The sequence below is a fragment of the Macadamia integrifolia genome, chromosome 11 (assembly GCF_013358625.1).
Source record: "Macadamia integrifolia cultivar HAES 741 chromosome 11, SCU_Mint_v3, whole genome shotgun sequence".
NCBI lineage: Eukaryota > Viridiplantae > Streptophyta > Magnoliopsida > Proteales > Proteaceae > Macadamia > Macadamia integrifolia.
In genome coordinates, this window is record NC_056567.1 from 33,699,504 (window position 1) to 33,718,652 (window position 19,149).

Consider the following 19,149-nt stretch of genomic DNA (forward strand, 5'->3'; position numbering starts at 1 on the left):
CGTGTCTTGGTTATACTGTTGAAAACATTTAGGAAATTGAAAAATCAAACATTTTTTTATAATTTCAAAAATTATTTCTTAGCGTACAAACGGAAAAAATTTTCCAGAGTTTCTAGACACAGACAAAATCAAAGGAGCCCTAATCTTCCTGAGCCCAGAACAAGTTGAAATGATTTCCAATGGTTAAACTGAAAATTTCTTTATTCGGGCTTTTTAGGCTGTAATGGGTTTTTTAACTTTCTTTTTCCCAAGACGAGTTGAAATTACCTAAAATGGCTACAACACTCAGGCTGAAACAATTAGCTGATCATGAAGAATGCTCAAACTGCCATTAATATGGGCTGTACGCCCGGTATATTGTGCATAGCCTTCGTAATAGTTAAGGAAAATTCATTTGAAAGGGCTAATGTTGCCTTGAAATTTCACTCGGGTTGAAACTTGGGTTGAAACTTGATATTTGAGTGGGGGAGGTCTTCTTGTCACTCAATTTCGTTTTTCATTGCAGTCAGGTAAGGATTTCCTTGTTTCCAAAAGGAAGTAGGGCTTTCCTAGTTTGCCATTTGGTGTTTGTAGTATTACAAAATGCCTGAGTTTCAGTTCTAGTATGAGAGAGAGAGAGAGAGAATATGGTGGTGGGACTTTAGTGAGGATGATTTTATTGCCACGTTGTGCTGGGATTCAAATAGTGTGAATCAATCTCCTCAAGGTTACAAACATATCTATAGTCAAGGGTGCCCAAATCATTCTCCAATAACTGGATCCTCAAGATCTTTCCTTCAGCATACGCACCCAATCGTCCTGCATGGCCTTTAGCATAGGTTCCAAAGATTATCTGCTTTAGCTGCATAATCGCTTAAACTTTTATAACTAATGATCACGTACAGTATATATACTTTTTAAAACCCAGGTCACACTCCTAAACCACAACAGCTAATCTTAAGGTTTCAAAGCTACACGCTATAAGGGGAGCCACCTCCAAATGATCCTACCTTGCCTTTATGCAGTGTATTCTATGTGCTTTCAACTATGGTATAAGGCCTGATTTTGCATAACATGGAGACAAATAAGACAGTGTATTAACATGAATTATGCAGTAACAGGCATCGAAAGTTTGAAACAAAAAAGAAGGAACCATGAAGTGGACAGATTAAAGGGCGACTTCGGCTACTCAAAAATGTACTCAAATCCTATATACTCGCATTGGGTTTCACTATGCCATGTAGCTTCCATCCACCAAGACCCGCCAGAGAAAATGCCTGCAAATGAAGCACGGAAGGTCAAATTTTGGGAAATGTTTGTGAGATACAAATTTTATGTTGCCACCTGACCACCTCTGTTTGAACTGAAAATTAAAATATGAACGAGGACCTTGGGGTCTAACCATCCACAAAATTTTGTCCCCATTTAACAAGCCATGTGCTTTAAAGATAAAAATAGTTGAAGAGTCAAAATATTGTGGAAATTTTTAAACATTTTTGAAAATTGCATTTGACTTGCCTAAAATTTCCTCTCTTTTTTGGTTGGGTGTGTGTGGGATGGATTAAAAGAAGAGCATCGCATTTTCTTAACTATTAATAACATAAAAAAAATATTCTCTTTTCTCAAGTGATTCCAAGAGAGGGCCCAGAGTACTTAGTAATTGCCACAAGCACATTAAGGGCTTGTTTGATAACGTTTCAAGATAAGCGTTTCTGTCCAGAAACGGCAGAAATGCATTTCTGTCCAGAAACAGTAGAAAAAGAACAAAAAGCGTTTGATAAAACAGTTTCGTTTCACTTATTTTCAGAAATTGAAAGTTCTACTTGTTTCGCCGTTTTTAGAAACGACTCATGGCCATTCTTTTCGCTAGTTACTATCGACTTCTAGAAACATGACTATCAAACACCTTCAATTTTGTTTCTGTTTCTAGAAACGGAAATTTATGTTTCTACCGTTTCTTAAAATAGAAATGGCAGAAACGTTATCAAACGGGCCCCAAGTGATTAAAAATGGACATAGGGTATAATGTGTAATAATCTATGGGAGGCCCTGATTTTTTTGGATGCATTTATTATTCACCCAAAAAGAAAAAAATATTAATCTATGCTCTTGGAACCGATAAGATTTTTGTGGGAATATTAACTAAGGTACTTCCCAGGCAATTAATTTATCTGGGGCTGGTACTTTCGACTAATTGAAACAAGTCTTTTTTTTTTAACAAGTCATTAATTTACACAAGGTCAGTTGTGACACATTAATAGATGCCTAACCTCATTCCAAGACTTCCCAGTAGCTTCAAGCAAAGCAGCATTGCATGTCTTCAATTCTACCAAAGCACCGGATAACATTGAGGCAGCCTCTTCCCAGCCCCTGTTATGTCCCATGCACCTGTACAATCACTGACTATTAGGTGATACTATCCATATTTATGACTCTTTAACTCCTAACAAAAATATGTTTGTTACTATTTATAGTTTGGCTCTTCGCATGACAGGAAATAAGTTATTTTAGGATCACGATTCAGGAAAACCAAAGGTGAACAAATCGCATTTTCTTCTTGCAGAAACAAAAGTATGTATGATCTAAGGTATAGTGGCAAATAGATAAAAGCACACATGAGGAGTAGACACAAGGTTTAACCTCCTGGGTCAACCTCAACACGATTGGATGACGGTAACCGCCCAATTTCCCATGTCTTGTTCTTTTGTGTGGGTGATGTTGGGGATGTCAAGTGTGAAAAACAGAATCCAGTGGTACAGAGACATCCAGAACAAAAGTCTGCATACAGTGAACATTTGATTGGGTTCCTTCTACAAAAGTTAGGACTGAAAAGTAATAGCTTGAAAAGTCAGATAAATACCTTACAAAATCATAAATTCAACCTAGTCACATTGTATTCCATTTCCACTTGTCATGGATCAACATTTAATATTTCCATGACCCCTAACCATACAAATATTTCATGGTCTGGATGTAGGAAGGTTTCCCAGTGACTGTGACATATAGAGTTGGTAAAATGCTAAGAGAGAGAAAATAAAAGATTTTTTGGGGAAAGATGTTAGAAAATTGGGAGAATCAGAACTAGGAGGAAGAAATTCAAAAATAATATCAAAAGGTTCCATCCAGTGGGAAGTAAAACTTTGTAAAATATTTTAAGAAGAAAAGACCAATAGCATAAACACAGAGTGGTAACAGTTTAGATAGTAGTTGAAAACCCAAGTAAAATACTTGGTTTTTCACAAAATTCAAGGGATCTACTTTGATAATTTTAGTTATTACATCGATCAAACCATTATTGTTTGTATCAATTAGGAGGTTTCCATTACGATTTTGTCTCAACTTTGCAACATTTACATCAAACCAGATGGAGCAAAAGTGAAAGAAACTTCAAAGACGACACTTATATGGAGGAACCAAGGGGCTTGCCAAGAGAAACACAATTGCTCTTCAATTTACAGGGGTGAATGGATAAATTGAATTTTCAAAGAAGAAGCTCGATTCTTAATTAAATACAATGTTACCGATCAAGAAGGATATCCTGACAAGAATCACATTAGTTTTAATCAATTATTTCATTAAAGATCCAAGAAGATATAGTAATAAGCTTCGCAGCACAGCAAGGATGGTATTCTGTTTCTAAACTGATCTAATAATAGAACAATTGTTTATCAATGTTAAAATCCTTCACCCGTAATTTTTAATCTGCAATTAGAAACAATAACAAAACCTGCGATCTTGAAATCAGATCAAGCCCGTAATTTGCAAATGATGCAATTAGCAACTAGAACCTAGAGTAAAAGCAGAAATAATAGCTTGACTGCAAACAAGAAACGAAGAAGTCCGACAGGAAATCAGAACCCCTTCATTCAAATAGCCTCAACCTATGATTCACATAAGCCCAAAGGTTTACAGTTCCTACTTACTGATGGAGCATGTAAGAAACAAACTAAAAGAACAACAAATTACTTAACATGTGGGTTGCTACTACAACTATGCCTTAACTTTGACACAAGATCCACTTAAACTAAATAACTACCAGCTCCACCACGACTTGACAGGCTTAATTATGTAAGATTGAACTTATAAATAATTTCAGATCACTTTGACTCCATTGGATGCCTGTGCATCATCCCCTGTACAGTGATTCCTTTAACCTCACCCCTTCATTCTTCAAGTTCTTCAATCATCTTTATTCATAGAATCCTAGGGACATGTAAAGCCACATTCCCATTTGTGTGAACATAAGGCTCATACACTGCCTCGAAGATCCAACAGAGAAAAACTTCTGTCTACTTTCAGCATTCTGAGCAATAGGGAATGATAAAACTCAGACGCTGATGCAGGACAGATTTAGATGATCGAACCTTGTTAACATGCCCAGACGCGTCCAAAGATATTACAAGGAATAAAATAAACCACCTAAACCAAACAACTTAAGAGGATAAAGAAAAATAGACAAAACGTAATTTATTGGACTTTATACTTAGCTCATGAATCCTCAATTGCATATTAACAAAAAATCACAAAACCCACAAAATTCTAGCTAGACAAAGAGACTATCAAATTGGATCAGGGTCTATATGTTGGAGACCCATGAAAGTTAGAAGAACCATAGTATTCAATCCAACCATTTTACTGAATGGTGGCATTTTGAGGCAACACCATCATGCCGAAACATATTGTTGTTTGGCTAAAATATTGTTCTTGGATTTTACGACTTTTGAGGCCTTGCCTTGTTAGAACCTTTTGTCCCTTGTGCAAATTCATTTCCACACAAATTTATTGGAGTAAAAAGGTCTAAATTCAGATGATTAGTTTAGGAAATGATATGCTTTTGGGGTTCTAATAGATAATGAGGTTATTGACTGATGCGGCAAAAATTGACCAGATGACCTTCCCTGCAGTTCTTGGTGCTCCAGCCGACCTGCACAGAAGAGATGACAGGGGAGAGTCGGGCTGACTCGACGAGGGACTCTCCGATGCCTAAGTCAGATCTTTCCACAGCAGATGCTCAAGAGAGCTTTTCCAGTAAAAGGAGTGAGTGATCGATCCTCCATGATGGAGGCTTACCTTGGTATTTATAGGCTACTGATGGAGAGAGGAGGGGCGTTTGTGGAGAGTCCAGTTTAGGCGTAGAGTCCTTGAGGGGAGTGGCACTGTGATTCTGGGAATATTCCGAGTTCCAGGGCATATTCTGGGAATATACTCCATTGATCTCAGATGTGCAAGTCGTGAGAGGGGTGGACGCCTCTGATGACGTGTAGTGGATAGAGTCCTGCCCCCATGATCAAAGATCACGTCCCTTGAATGTAGGAGTGGATGTGCGCACATTTCTGGGTGCATTAATTGACTGTGCCAAGCCGAGGTGATAGGTTGGTCGAGCCGAGGTGACTGGTAGCACGGCCTGATGGAGGGCCAAGGTGGTAGCACAACCTGATGGAGGGCCGAGGTGGTAGCACGGCCTAACGGAGGGCCGAGGTGGCATCACGGCTTAACGGAGGGCCGAGGTGGCATCACGGCCTGATAGAGGGCCAAGGTGGAAACACGACCTGATGGAGGGCCGATGTGGCAGCACGGCCTGATGAGATGCCTAGGTGGTAGCATGGCCTGATGAAGGGCTGACGTGGCAACACGGCCTGATGAGATACTAAGGCGGCAGCACAGCCTGATGGAGGGCCGAGGTGGAAGCACAGCCTGATGAAGGGCCGATGTGGCAGCACGGACTGATGGAGGGTCGAGGTGGAAGCACGGACTAATGGAGGGCCGAGGTGGAAGCACGGACTGATGGAGGGCCGAGGCGGCAGCACGGCCTGATGGAGGGCTGAGGCGACAGCACGGCCTGATGGAGGGTCGAGGTGGCAGCACGACCTGATGGAGGGCAGAGGTAATGGGTCAGTCCTGTTCAGGTTTGCATACACGCTTCAGCCGTGCTGAGGAAGGAGACATATTTTGCCTCATCACTAGCCCCACACTCTAGCAGTTTGAATTGATCTGCTAGAGCATTTAATTCGATGCAAAACGCGCTGCTTCACTTTCTCAGTCGAGACCATAGTTAGCAAATTCGGATTCGGGAATTATTCGGGCGGAGAATTATTCGGAATAATTCGATTGATTAATTTAAGGATTCGGTCAAAAAAGTTTTTTTTTGGTTTTTTTTTTTTAATACTGTTTAAGTGGACCGAATAATTCGGTTTAATTCGGATTCGGTCCGAATTATTCGCGTTTTATATTCACTTTTGAAAAAATCGTGAATTTTACCGAATTTTATTTTTAATTCGGATTTGGTCAGAATTTTTAATAAAATTATTCGGCCGAATTGATAACACTGGTCGAGACTGCTCAACGGTTCGAGGACATGGTTGTCGCTTGTTCAAAGGCGAAGGAGGCAAAGCGCCTTAATGGGGAGCTGCACAAGATCACAGGCCAACTGGAGGTTGAGAAGAAAATGGCCCGATCTGAGGAGGTCCGTGCCAATAATGTCGGGTTGATAACTGGAGAGCTGGAACAGGAGGTTGCTAAGCAACTCAATGCCAACAACAACTTGATGAAGGAGAATGATGCTCTCCAGGATGAGTTGTCCAAGACTCAGGGAGCTCGCAAGGAGGAGCACCCAGCTAAGGTTGGCTAGCTGGAAAGGCAACACCGGGCCGAGCTGGAGGTCAAAGAGGTGGTTGAACCCCTAGGCCTGTCAGATGTTGGTTGACATTAACATTGCTTCGTTTCAGGTAGGCTCGGACGATGCCATCCGGTTCATCCCGAGTAAGATGCCAGGCTACGATCTGACGGACTATGAGTAGCGCGTTCCCGTCCCTGCTACTTTGGTGCAGCTCTGCAGCTCGATCGACGTTGATGAAGAAGTGATCCGACTCGAAGGATAGCCAAGTGAAGAGCTAGGCCCATGGATTAGCCCCCCGAGATTAGCCTTGTATATATATATTTTTATGTAGATGTCTCCTTCGGGAGTGATGTACTTTGAGGGTTTTTTCCCCTTTTTTTGATGAATGGAAAATTTGTTTTGATGTCATCTCTTAGCATTCTTGTGCTTCTTTCTTTATTTTCTTGTACTTTGAGCTGGCTTGAAATGAGTAACTTTTGAAAGAATAAGGACCAGTACAACTGTCTGAGTGTGGCTCCATTCCCTATCTGAGCTCGAAATTGATCTTCTATGTCTAGCTTATAAGCACTTGAGGTGCCAAGCCTGGGACTACCATAGGGGTGCCGAGCTGGGGCTCGATCTTTTGATGTGCCTTACATTAAGGTCTTTTGTAGTGCCGAGTCGTGGCTGGGGCTTGCATGCTTTATTGCGTAAGGTCTTGAGGTGCCGAGCCGTGCTCGGGCTTACATACCTTAATGCGTAAGGTCTTAAAGTGCCAAGCCGGGGCTTGGGCTTACATGAATTAATGCGTAAGGTCTTAAAGTGTTGAGCCGTGCTCTAGCTTGTGTGCCTTAATGTGTAAGGGCTTGAGGTGTTGAGCCGTGCTCGGGCTTACGTGCCTTAGTGCGTAAGGGCTTGAGGTGTCGAGCCGTGCTCGGTCTGCATGCCTTAGTGCATGCCTTTATACGTAAGGGCTTGAGGTGCCAAGCTAGGGCACGGGCTTGCATGCCTTAGTGCGTAAGGGCTTAAGGTGCCGAGCCGGGGCTCGGGCTTGAATGCCTTAATGCATAAGGGCTTGATGTGCCGAGCCGGGGCTCGGGCTTGCATGCCTTAATTCGTAAGGGCTTGAGGTGTTGAGCCGTGCTCTGGCTTGCGTGCCTTAATGCGTAAGGGCTTGAGGTGCCGAGCAGGGGCTCGGGCTTGGATACCTTAATGCGTAAGGGCTTGATGTGCTGAGCCGGGTCTTGGACCTGCATATCTTAGTGCATAAGGGCTTGAGGTGCTGAACCGAGGCTCGGGCTTGGGCTTGCGTGCCTTAATAAGGGCTTGAGGTGCGAAGCCGGGGCTCGGGCTCGCATGCCTTAATGAGTAAGGGCTTGAGGTGCCGAGCCGGGGCTCGGGTGTGCGTGCCTTAATACGTAAGGGCTTGAGGTGCTGAGCCGGGGCTCAGGCTTGAATGTCTTAATGCGTAAGGGCTTGATGTGCCGAGCCAGGGCTCGGGCTTGCATGCCTTAGTGCACAAGGGCTTGAGGTGCTGAACTGGGGCTCGGGCTTGAATGCCTTAATGCATAAGGGCTTGATGTGCTGAGTCGGGGCTCAGGCTTGCGTGCCTTAATAAGGGATTGAGGTGTCAAGCCGGGGCTCAGGCTTGCATGCCTTAATGAGTAAGGGCTTGAGGTGCCAAGCCAGGGCTCGAGCTTGTATGCCTTAGTGCGTAAGGGCTTGAGGTGCCGAGCCGGGGCTCGGGCTTGTATGCCTTAGTGCGTAAGGGCTTAAGGTGCCGAGCTGGGGCTCAGGCTTGCATGCCTTAGTGCGTAAGGGCTTAAGGTGCCTAGCCGGGGCTCGGGCTTGAATGCCTTAATGCTTAAGGGCTTGATGTGCCCAGCCGGGGCTCGGGCTTGGGCTTGCGTGCCTTAATGCGTAAGGGCTTAAGGTGCCAAGCCGGGGCTCAAGCTTGAATGCCTTAATACGTAAGGGTTTGATGTGCCAAGCCGGGGCTCGGGCTTGCATGCCTTAATGCGTAAGGGCTTGAGTTGCCAAACTAGGGTCTATAGTGCCGAGCTTGAGCACGATCTTAGATGCTGCCGAGCTTGTACCTCGGTCTTAGATGATGTTGAGCTGTAGCTCGGTCTTAGATGCTGCCGAGCTGTAGCCTGTCTTTATGCCTTAGTTGTTAAGGTCTTTGTTTCCTTAGAAGAGCCAGATATTTGGGAGAAGCTTCATAGTACATTGATGTGTGGTATGCACTTAGGACAAATACATTGCTTCGAAATAGAATCTAATCTGCTCCGTGAATAAAATTGAATAACTGAGATATGGAAGCTAAGGTGCTTACAATATAAAATCTATAAGACTAACACTCAGTCGATGGGATTTCAATGCAATCTACAGATAAAACTGTCTACTGGCCTCAGTGATTGGGACAGTAAGCAGCTGTTCTACTGGCTCGGCTCGGGTCAGGAGGCTTTCATCTCAGCAATCAACAATTTCTACTGTACATGCTAGGCCCGAGCATGGTTTCTTGACAGATTTTATGAAGTTTGCATAGCATTCCCGGGATTCCTTCTGGCTGGACTTGCATTCACCAACTCCATTGCTGGCGGGGAATTTGACTTTCATGTGCTTGGTGGACACAATCGCCCCAAGGCCATTGAGACCAGGTCGGCCAAGGATTGCATTGTAGGGTGAGACAATCTTGGCAACTATAAAAGAAACCATGGTAGTGGCTGTCTGAGCTCCCTGTCTGATGTTACAGGCAAGTCTACAACTCCTTCCAGCTCTGCTGGTGTGCCTGAAAATCCGTACAAAGGTCCTAGAGCTGGCTTTAGGGTCCCAGTGCCAAGCCCTAGTTTTGTGAAGGCTTCGTAGGACATGAGGTCAACGGAGGCTCCTGTGTCCACTAGGACCCTGTGGAAGGGGTGGTTTGCCACCACTAATTGAACTACGACAGCGTCGTTGTGAGGCCAGTTCAACTCTTCCAGATCTCTGTCAGAGAACGTAATGAATGGATCCGTTCTGAGGGCTTTGACAGGCTGTTCCGTAATGCATACGAACCGTGCATGTGCTTTGGCTTTTCTAATTGATTCCGCCGTGGGTCCGCCCATGATTGTTAGAATAGCTGGACCCACAGGCTGGTTATCGTAAGCGTCAACTCGGTCCGTGGCTGGTTCCTTGGATAGCTCAGTCCTATCTCGACTCGGCCTTGCATCATCTCTCCTCGGCTTGGGCCAGTTCCTTCCATATTTCTGCTTCAAATACTTGTTAAGGTATCCAGCCTTGATGAGCTCATCAATTTCCCTTTTCAGAGAATTGCAGTCTTCAATGTCATGCCCATGGTCTCGGTGGTATCGGCAATACCGATTGAGGTTCCTCTCCTCTGGTTTAGCTGTTATTGGCCTGGGTCAGCGAAAATACTTCTGATCTTGGATCTTTAAGAGCAGGTTTGTTCGGGAACTATCAAGTTCATATCGCTCGGGTTCATCAGTGTCAAGCGGCCGACCTATTCTATTCTTCTTCGGCTCACGGGAATCGTCCCTAAGCCTCAGAGTCTTTTTCTTCTCTTTCTCCGACTGATCACCTATCCCTCTGGCGGCTAGGATTTCCTCCATGTTGGCGTATTGATTGCATCGTCTTAACAGCTCGGGCATTGTTTCTGGCAAGTCAAGGGCCAAAGATTGGACCATATCAGGGTGCATTACCCTGTTGCATAACGTGCTATACGCCACTCCTTCCGGTAGGTTTTTTACCTCCAATGTCACCTTGGTGAATCGGGCAAGGAACTCTCTTATAGTCTCTCTCGCTCCTTGCCTCATGTTCATCACGTTTTGTGTAGTTTGCTTCTGCTTCATACTTGCTTGGAAACGTGTGAGGAACGCTCTTGTCAGCTCTTCATAGCTACGGATGGACTGGGGCCACAAGTTCGACATCTATACCAACACTGCTCCTTTTAATGAGGCTGCGAAGGCTCGGCAGAGAATGGCATCTGACCTAACATGAACAGTCATGGCCGAGCTGTAATACAGCAGATGATCATAGGGATCTGAGGTGCCGTCATATCCATTGAAGACGGGTATCATAAAATTTGAGGGCAGCTCGGCGTCTATCAGTTTGTCGGATAGTGCATTATGGGCCGGAGTTACAGTTATGTCGGCCGAGTGCCTTTGCCTCTACATTCCTTCTACTTGCTCAGTGAGGCGCTGGATGCGGCTCTTCAGGTCGTCCCTTCTCTTCTTGGCTCGGCGATCCTTGGATCGACGTGCCCTTTCACCTCTTCTGGGGCTTCTTCCTCGGCCTTGGTGACCACTAGACCGATCCTGGCCTTGCCGTGGTGTGCCACTGGTCGGCCTGATGGGTGAGGTCTGACCCCCATGGGGTGGATCTTGCCATTCTTCTCTGTGCGGACGCCCACCTCTAGTGAGTCTTTGGGGTGACAGTTGGCGTCTTCCTACCCGGGGTGGGAATCTATGGGCTTCATATGTCTCTGGACTTCAATGATGCGAGGAACGACGAGCTCTTCCATTCTAGGCAGGAACAGGACCTTGCCTGCGCGCCTTGATAGGAGAGAGGGGTGGTACCGAGTGAACAGTGTGTGACGTTCTGGCCGACCCCCTCCTTACTGTTGATTGAGGGGTGACACTGTTGTCAGAAGATTCGTCGTTGGGTTGTCTGCCCGGAACAGGCCTAGGTGGCTGAGCTAAACTAGTTCGTGGCACTGGAAGTGCCAAGCCGAACTGACGTATGAAGTCCCACACCAGTGCATTTGTCGCTAACACCTGTAGCTGCAGGCTCTGCATCTGCTCTTCCATGTTTGGGTGAGTTACCCGGGATGATGGGACATAGCAAGAAAGCTGAGGGTTCTGCTCGCGCTGATCCCCTTCTCCATGGGCAACTTACACATCAGGCCTGGTTTGCTGGGGTCTCTGCTGGGACATTCTCCTACTCTGCCATTGGTGGTGAAGGGGGACGTCCAAATGGTAACTCGCGGGTGGATCTTACTCATGTTGTCGTAGAAGAAACGACCTTCTCAATCCTTAATTGCGTTGGTCCAAGATGACTTTTTGTAACTGATTCCCACAGACGACGCCAATCTGATGAGGCAAAAATTGATCGGATGACCTTCACTGCAGTTCTTGGTGCTCCAGCCGACCTGCATAGAAGAGATGAAAGGGGAGAGCCGAGCTGACCCAACAGGGGACTCTCCGATGCCTAAGTCAGATCTTTCCACAGCAAATGCTCAAGAGAGCTTTTCCAGTAAAAGGAGTGAGTGATCAATCCTCCATGATGGACCTCCATGATGGAGGCTTACCTTGGTATTTATAGGTTGTTGATGGAGAGAGGAGAGGCGTTTGTGGAGAGTCCAATTTAGGTATAGAGTCCTTGACGGGAGTGGCATTGTGATTCTGGGAATATTCCAGGTTCCAAGGCATATTTTGGGAATATTCTCCATTGATCTCGGAGGTGCAAGTCGTGAGAGGGGTGGACGCCTCTGATGACGGGTAGTGGATAGAGTCCTGCCCCCATGATCAGAGATCACGTCCCTTGAATGTAGGAGTGGATGTTCGCACATTTCTGGGTGCATTAATTGATTGTGCCAAGCCGAGGTGACAGGTTGGTCGAGCCGAGGTGACTGGTAGCACGACCTGATGGAGGGCCGAGGTGGCAACACGGCCTGATGGAGGGCTGAGGTGGCAGCACGGCCTGATGGAGGGCCGAGGTGGCAGCACGGCCTGATGGAGGGCCGATGTGGCAGCACGGACTGATGGAGAGCCGAGGAGGCAACACGGACTGATGGAGGGCCGAGGCAGCAACACGGACTAATGGAGGGCCGAGGCGGCAACACGGCCTGATGGAGGGCCGAGGCGGCAACACGACCTGATGGAGGGCCGAGGCCGCAACACGACCTGATGGAGGGCCAAGGTGGTAACACGGCCTGATGGAGGGCCGAGGTGGCAGCACGGCCTGATGAGATGCCGAGGTGGCAGCACGGCCTGATGGAGGGCCGATGTGGCAGCACGGCCTGATGGAGGGCCGATGTGGCAGCACGGCCTGATGAGATGCCGATGTGATAGCACGGCCTGATGAAGGGCCGATGTGACAGTCGGCCTAATGAGATGCCGAGGTGGCAGCACGGCTTGATGGAGGGCCGAGGCGGTAGCACGGCCTGATGAAGTGCCGAGGACGGCTTGATGAGATGCCGAGGTGGCATCACGGCCTGATAGAGGGCCGAGGTGACAGTCGGCCTAATGAGATGCCGAGGTGGCAGCACGGCTTGATGGAGGGCCGAGGCGGTAGCACGGCCTGATGAAGTGCCAAGGACGGCTTGATGAGATGCCGAGGTGGCATCACGGCCTGATAGAGGGCCGAGGTGGCAGCACGGCCTGATGGAGGGCCGAGGTGGAAACACGGCCTGATGCAGGGCCGATGTGGCAGCACGGCCTGATGAGATGCCAAGGTGGTAGCACGGCTTGATGGAGGGCCGAGGTGGTAGCACGGCCTGATGGAGGGCCGAGGTGGAAGCATGGCCTGATGGAGGGCCGATGTGGTAGCACGGACTGATGGAGGGCCGAGGTGGAAGCACGAACTGATGGAGGGCCGAGGTGGAAGCACGGACTGATGGAGGGCCGAGGCGACAGCACGGCCTGATGGAGGGCCGAGGTGGCAGCACGGCCTGATGGAGGGCCCAGATAGTGGGTTAGTCCTGTTCAGGTTTGCATACACGCTTCAGCCGTGCTGAGGAAGGGGACATATTTTGCCTCATCACTGACAAAGGACAGTGTAATACATGGCAACAAATATAAATGAAGGAACCCCAGCATTTCACTTGGCATTCCTGGAGATCTAGTATGAAAACAAATAAACTGATTAGATGTTCCTACCAATCATTCACTGTACAAGTAAAATATATTTCTTCGATCTATCCAATATAATCAGATATTTTAATGACATAACAATCAAGAAAACCATGTTATATTGGATCACCAGGTGGAAAAGTTGATCTTTGTGTCTCAACTCCTAGTTGGCCACTGCCAAACAGCAATGTTTCTTGTAAGGTCCTTGTTTACATTAGTGACTTTCTCAATTTCTCCAGAAAACCTTAACCCCCGACAAGTCAATGGAACCCGGAAGGTTTTAAAAGTCAAGAAAATAGTTAGCTAAGAGAACAAGGAAACTAATTGAGTTAAAGAGACTCACATCACTGTTAGTATTTCATCCCTTGAATATTCACAGACAGCTTTTTGAATGTGCTCAGCAGTCTGCCCATCCATTGCTGCAATGGAATAGAAGCTCGAAAATAAATGCACCTCGGCTTCTAAAAAGCCTTGTACTTGTTCTTGCATAATTTTAAGTGTCTCTCTTGTTCGAGCAGCATCACTGAACCAATGCATCAATGAGAGAAGTTTCAATAGATAAACCAGCAAATCAAGATAAAGAACAATCCATAATACTTGGTGTGTCTATATATATATATATATATATTACAGAAAAACTGAAAATTAATCTAAGAAAAGTCTAACCTCGATAAAATAAGTTCAGGAATCCAACCCAACTGTTGGAGCTTGCGAGAAACACTAATAGCATCAACCCGTCCAGCTTTACTTAAAGGGCGTTCATGATCTGAGTAAGTGAAAACAAGAACTACAATCAAGAAACTTTGAAATGTGTATTGAGGATGGAGTGACGTTCCCTTCGTCAGTTCACCGATGTTTTCACATAAGTCAAATCAAGTGTCGATTATTCAATAATCACACTGCTGAAGACGTAAACAGAACTGCAACCCCGACTCCATATTATCATGTTGGCTTGTAAATAAATGTACCTAAGTAAATAAGTCCATGAACACATATTGATTGATATGAGTAGAAGGGGCTTTCAATTGGTGAAATGGAAAAAGCTCGACCGCAGCTTGGAAAGCTCCGTGGTACAAAACGAAGAACCATATCCCCTCAATGTTTGCAACAAACCCATGTTGAATGAATGGAAACATTCAACCCTAAGCGTCCCAATTTACCGAATACGAGATTTCCCGCATTTTAACAACAATCCTACAGTAATTTGGACAGAGAGTAGAGTTGAGGGGCCCTGTACATAAATGGATAGCTTCCATACCTCGCAGTAATAAGAATCCATTATTGAAATAAGGAAAAGACACAACCCCAAGTTCCAGAATCCAGAAACCCCTGAAGCTTATCTCAAAAGAAATTATCCCGTATTTAGCATTAAAGATGCAGTAGTAATGCAGCGAGAGCCAGAATAAAGAAGAGTGGAAAAAAAACCCCAAGACATCCATGGATTGCTTCCGTACCTCGTAATGTACGATCGTCCCACGAGCTCTCCGCGTGGCGAAGCAGAATGAGTCGACGGCTAACAGAGTTCGGAGTTGTCTCTTCTGTAGTTTCACCTTCGACGGGCCCGGTAAGAAGAGATCGAGAGGAGAAACGGTTGGGCTTGATGATAAGGGGGGAAAAGCGTGAGGAAGAAGATGTGGAGAGCGGAGTTGGAGAGATAATAATGGAGTTACATAGCAGAGTTGCTTTCATGGCGCCTCTTAGAAATAGTCTGTCCCTGCTGTATTTGGCGTATCTTTTACTACCATTGTCCTAAAGCTTAGCTTCTATTACATCGTCCGTTTCAGATGTTCAACCAAAACATATCCATATACATAACATATAGATAGATAAAATAAGTGACAACAGGTCTTAGACACAAGAGTATTTTTATGTATTGTAGGAAGAGGCTTAGGCCTTAGAGCGTCCCAATTATTGTAATTTTTGTCGCATGACATGTAATTGGGCAAATCAAAAATAAAGAAAACAAAATATATAAATGAAAATGTAACATTAATTAAAAGTTAAATGGGTATTTTCATAGATTACATTAATAAGAAAGGGGTATATCTATTGCACGAGACTATCACCACTATGGTTTTGGGGAAGGATCCTAATGTACACAAAACCTTAGTTTCGCTCTATAGAGAGGTAGTTTTCAGACTCAAACTTGTGACCACTAGGTCAGATTCATTATTTGTGGACTTAATGAATGAGAAAATACAAAGAGGCATTTCAATAATTATAATAAATCACCCAATGTTTTCTTATAAATAGTTAAATACCTCTAAATACTAATTCGATAGCTTAAGGTTGGATGTGAGTGCCTTGGGATAGGGCATCCGGAACAATAAGAGGGTATTTTTTACCACTTACTATAGGGAAGTAATTAAAACTAACGGATTAGGTTCACGTACGATAATGTTTTCGTACGTCCTTGATCTGTGGATTTAAAATCTATTAAATGAAGAGAGAGAAAATTGATTATAAATTTACGGATCGTTCTCACACATGAACATGATCCGCTCTCATAGGATAGTGGGGTGGGTAACTCTTCTCCATGGGCGATGAAAAACTTCCCTCATTTATTAATGTGGTTTTCACACTCAAAATTAGTTTTAATTGATTATATGGTAAGAAAGGTAGAAGCCCACAAGGTAACAACGTTAATGTAAAGGTTCTTTGCACCCTACACTCTCTCTCTTTATCAAATATCACCTTATTAGACGTTTCAACCACTTACCTCATCACTGATGGGGAATTACATTATTGTGTAGTAGTGATCCTCTCTCCAACGTATCTGGAATATTGACGATTCAATTCCTTGTCAGCCCGTTGTAACCAAAAGTAATTCTTAAGTTGTATTTCATTTTTTCCCCTTGCAGGAGAGGGATTATTGAGATGCCAAAGGGATGGAGTATATTACTTTCACACCACCGTGGGGATGGGAAATCAAATCATCTAATAAAGAGGATTTTAATGAGAAGAAAGAGTGTGAAGTTCACGGGTAAAATATGACCTGTCTGTACATCGTAGCAATTTTTTTCCCTTGATAATTTAGAAAATGAGAGAGAAGGATTGCTACGCTGCCTTTATATGATCTGATTATGGTCCCCTAGGGATGTCAATTCCTAAATCGAACCGGTAAAATTGGCCGGACCGAACCGAACCAAAGCCTTATTGGTTCGGTTCGGTTTTGAGTATTGCAACCCCAAAACCAAACCGAACCGCACCGAAAACCGGATGAACCCGAAACCGGCTCAAAACCCGGACCGAAACCGAAACCAAACCGGTAAGAAACTGAAACACTCCAAAATTCATTAAAAAAATCAAAATTTGCATAGTTTTGTATACATTTGTATGGAAAGTCGAATCCAAATTAGACAAAAAACCAAAACCAACCAGGTTAGAAATCGATTTAAGAAATCGAAGTTCAGCAGTTCAACATTTGGTTGTTTCCTAATGGCTCCATACCGGTTTAAAAAACCGATCCAAACCGAAATGAACCTAATAAATCCAAACCGGTACCAACCCGAATCCAAACCGCACCAAAGCCGACACCGGACCGAAACCGATAAATCCTTAATGGGTCGGTTTCGATCAGTTCCAAAGTCACACCGAAACCGATGAAACCGGACCGAAACCACACCAACCCGGACCGTTGACACCCCTATGGTCCCCCATCATTTTATTAGTTTTTCGTTCTTTCATAGGAGCTAGGGGCTAAGGTGGTAGGGCCTTCCTTCCCTCGTCCGAAAGGAGGAAAGTGAAAACAAAAAATGAGAGGAGGAGAGGAAAAGAGAATAAAAAATAACAGAAAAAGAACAAAGAACGCATGAGAATAAACTTTATCGACGTATCAATAACAGTTGAAAAAAATCTGCGAGGAGAGGAGAGGGGAGGAAAGAAGATAGGTGGCAAAACTGCAAAAGTGAAAAAGCAAAGAGAGATAAAGGAAGGAGGCGCTCGAACTTTCGAATTCTCCTTTCTTTATTATATTTTGTTTTAGTTTTTTGTTTTTGGGGTTTCATCATTTTGATTTAAACAGAAAACAAGAACCAGAGAGAGAGAGAGAGAGATCTTCTTCAGTTTCTTACCGAGGCCATCAATTTTCAGACGCTTTTAAATCCTCGGGAAGCTGAGGGTTTGCTCTCTGATTTCAGTGTAGCAATCTCCATTTATCTTTTCTGTTTCCTTGGATTTCTTCTTCTTTCTTTTGTCTTTTTCCCTCCTCTGTGCAAAGGTACCCGGGTTCAGATAGCTCTCCTCCTATTTTCATTGAATTCCTCTCGAATAAGGGCTTTTCGAATGGTACGTCTAGATTCTTCTGGGTTTTTCTTCTTCTTCTTCTTCTCGTTTATATGCTTCTTAACCATGTATGCTTTCTGTTTTCTAGTTTAATTGTGAGATTCGAGTTCGTGGTGGTTACTGACATTTGTGGAGATTTAACGCTGCTTGGTTTCTCGAGAGTTGAATTTTTTTAACGGTTTCTCTTCTATGAATGCCTCTCTTTCTCACATGTGGTTTGGAAATTGGAAGCTTGACGGGGTTGCTCGAATAAGCTCAACTTTGGTGCCTTTATCTTTTGGATCTGTGCAGTGTTTCTTTTTTGTTCCGTTGAAGATGATAATTAAATGAAAAACGTAAAGAAGGGGAAGCCATTTGAAAGAATGAACTGTAATTAGCACATTACCCTCAACAAGGAAGGAATTATCAGCTTTGGCAAACTTCTGACATTCGACAGCTGCGGGGAATGTTGAGTTTGCTATATTTTGCATTTCCAGGAGACCTGGACTAATCAAATGACCAGGGGCATGATTGTTTTTGTCTTTCTTTTCGTTTTTGATTAAACAGTTAATTACACCTTTACATACACGTCTTTTGAATTGAATTTTAAGCATCCGGGAGTTCATTGCTGTCTCCTCTGTTGATTTTGTTTCTGTAGATCATGGATTTCCTCGGGTTCTCTGAGCAATGTTGTTTGTTCTCTAGAGCTTGAGACCCAAATTCGTCCTTTTGTATTGCTCCGAATGTCAGGTAAGTCTTTGTAGCTTGTTAGAATGGTTTTACTTTTTACTGGATCTGAAGATTGTAAAGATGCGGATGCTAACATCAGAACAATAAACACTCTCCCTCCACCCAAGCCTCCTACTTACTCTCGAGGGCTTATTGAACCTTTAAAAAAAAAAAGTGAGGAAAAATACTGATGTTATTTTGAGCTAATTATTGCATGTCAGTCTTGCTATGAAATGTTTAAACATTTTCCAATTTTAATTTGTTGCACTGAAGGCCCAGAAGGACTTGGCATCCATGATGAAATAAAAGAAAGGAGGTCCGATGTTGAGAATTCCGAAGATGAGAGACGCAGGACCAAAATTGGGGTGCTTAAGAAGAAGGCAATCAATGCTTCCAACAAGTTCACGCATTCTCTTAAGAAGCGTGGGAAGAGGAAAATTGATTATAGGGTTTCATCGGTTTCCATAGAGGACATAAGAGATGCTAGAGAGGAGAGTGCTGTCCATGAATTGCGTCAGAAACTTATTGCCAAGGATTTATTACCTTCTAGGCATGATGATTATCATATCCTGTTGAGGTCAGTCCACTAGTTAAACTCCTTTGATCGACTACTTTCATTAAGTCATATCTAATTCAAATGCCATAGATAAATGATACTTTTAAGTTTAGCACATTCCCTATCTGTAAGAGCAGTCCCACCATGTAGTGGTATGGGTTTTTTTTTTTTTTTTTTTT

The 19,149-nt window shown here is 44.3% G+C and overlaps 2 protein-coding genes across 4 annotated transcripts in view; one reads left to right on the forward strand and one right to left on the reverse strand.

Moving 5' to 3' along the window:
• Positions 1–1,056: 1,056 nt before the first annotated feature.
• Positions 1,057–15,266, reverse strand: LOC122092689 (uncharacterized protein At3g52155, chloroplastic). Of its 2 annotated transcripts, XM_042662927.1 has the most exons (5): positions 14,877–15,257; positions 14,089–14,188; positions 13,766–13,945; positions 2,250–2,367; positions 1,057–1,256 (listed from the first exon to the last, which is right to left on the reverse strand). In XM_042662927.1, the coding sequence occupies exons 1-5, from the start codon at positions 15,109–15,111 to the stop codon at positions 1,188–1,190; spliced, it is 702 nt and encodes a 233-aa protein (XP_042518861.1). In that variant the 5' UTR covers positions 15,112–15,257; the 3' UTR covers positions 1,057–1,187. The 2 variants fall into 2 exon arrangements, with proteins under 2 accessions (XP_042518861.1, XP_042518862.1); XM_042662928.1 differs by lacking the exons at positions 1,057–1,256; positions 2,250–2,367 and adding an exon at positions 2,449–2,757 and having other exon boundaries at positions 14,877–15,266.
• Positions 15,267–17,258: 1,992 nt separating this feature from the next.
• Positions 17,259–19,149, forward strand: part of LOC122092686 (phosphatidylinositol/phosphatidylcholine transfer protein SFH13-like) — a 15,411-nt gene continuing 13,520 nt past the window's right edge. Inside the window, exons 1-3 of one of the 2 annotated variants that reach the window (XM_042662918.1) lie at positions 17,259–17,709; positions 17,795–18,435; positions 18,688–18,991. In XM_042662918.1, the coding sequence (XP_042518852.1) occupies positions 18,429–18,435; positions 18,688–18,991 (311 nt within the window). In that variant the 5' untranslated portion in view covers positions 17,259–17,709; positions 17,795–18,428. The remainder of the gene's footprint in view (positions 17,710–17,794; positions 18,436–18,687; positions 18,992–19,149) is intronic. The other variant, XM_042662917.1, reaches the window with a different exon arrangement.

Excerpts from the sequence above, each read along its gene's own strand:
- LOC122092689 (XM_042662927.1), bottom strand. The coding sequence starts at position 15,111 with ATGAAAGCAACTCTGCTATGTAACTCCATTATTATCTCTCCAACTCCG. Across the intron at positions 13,946-14,088 it reads CCTGAACTTATTTTATCGAG|TGATGCTGCTCGAACAAGAG; the intron begins GTTAGACTTTTC and ends GCATTGGTTCAG. Across the intron at positions 2,368-13,765 it reads GATGAAATACTAACAGTGAT|GTGCATGGGACATAACAGGG; the intron begins GTGAGTCTCTTT and ends GTGATTGTACAG.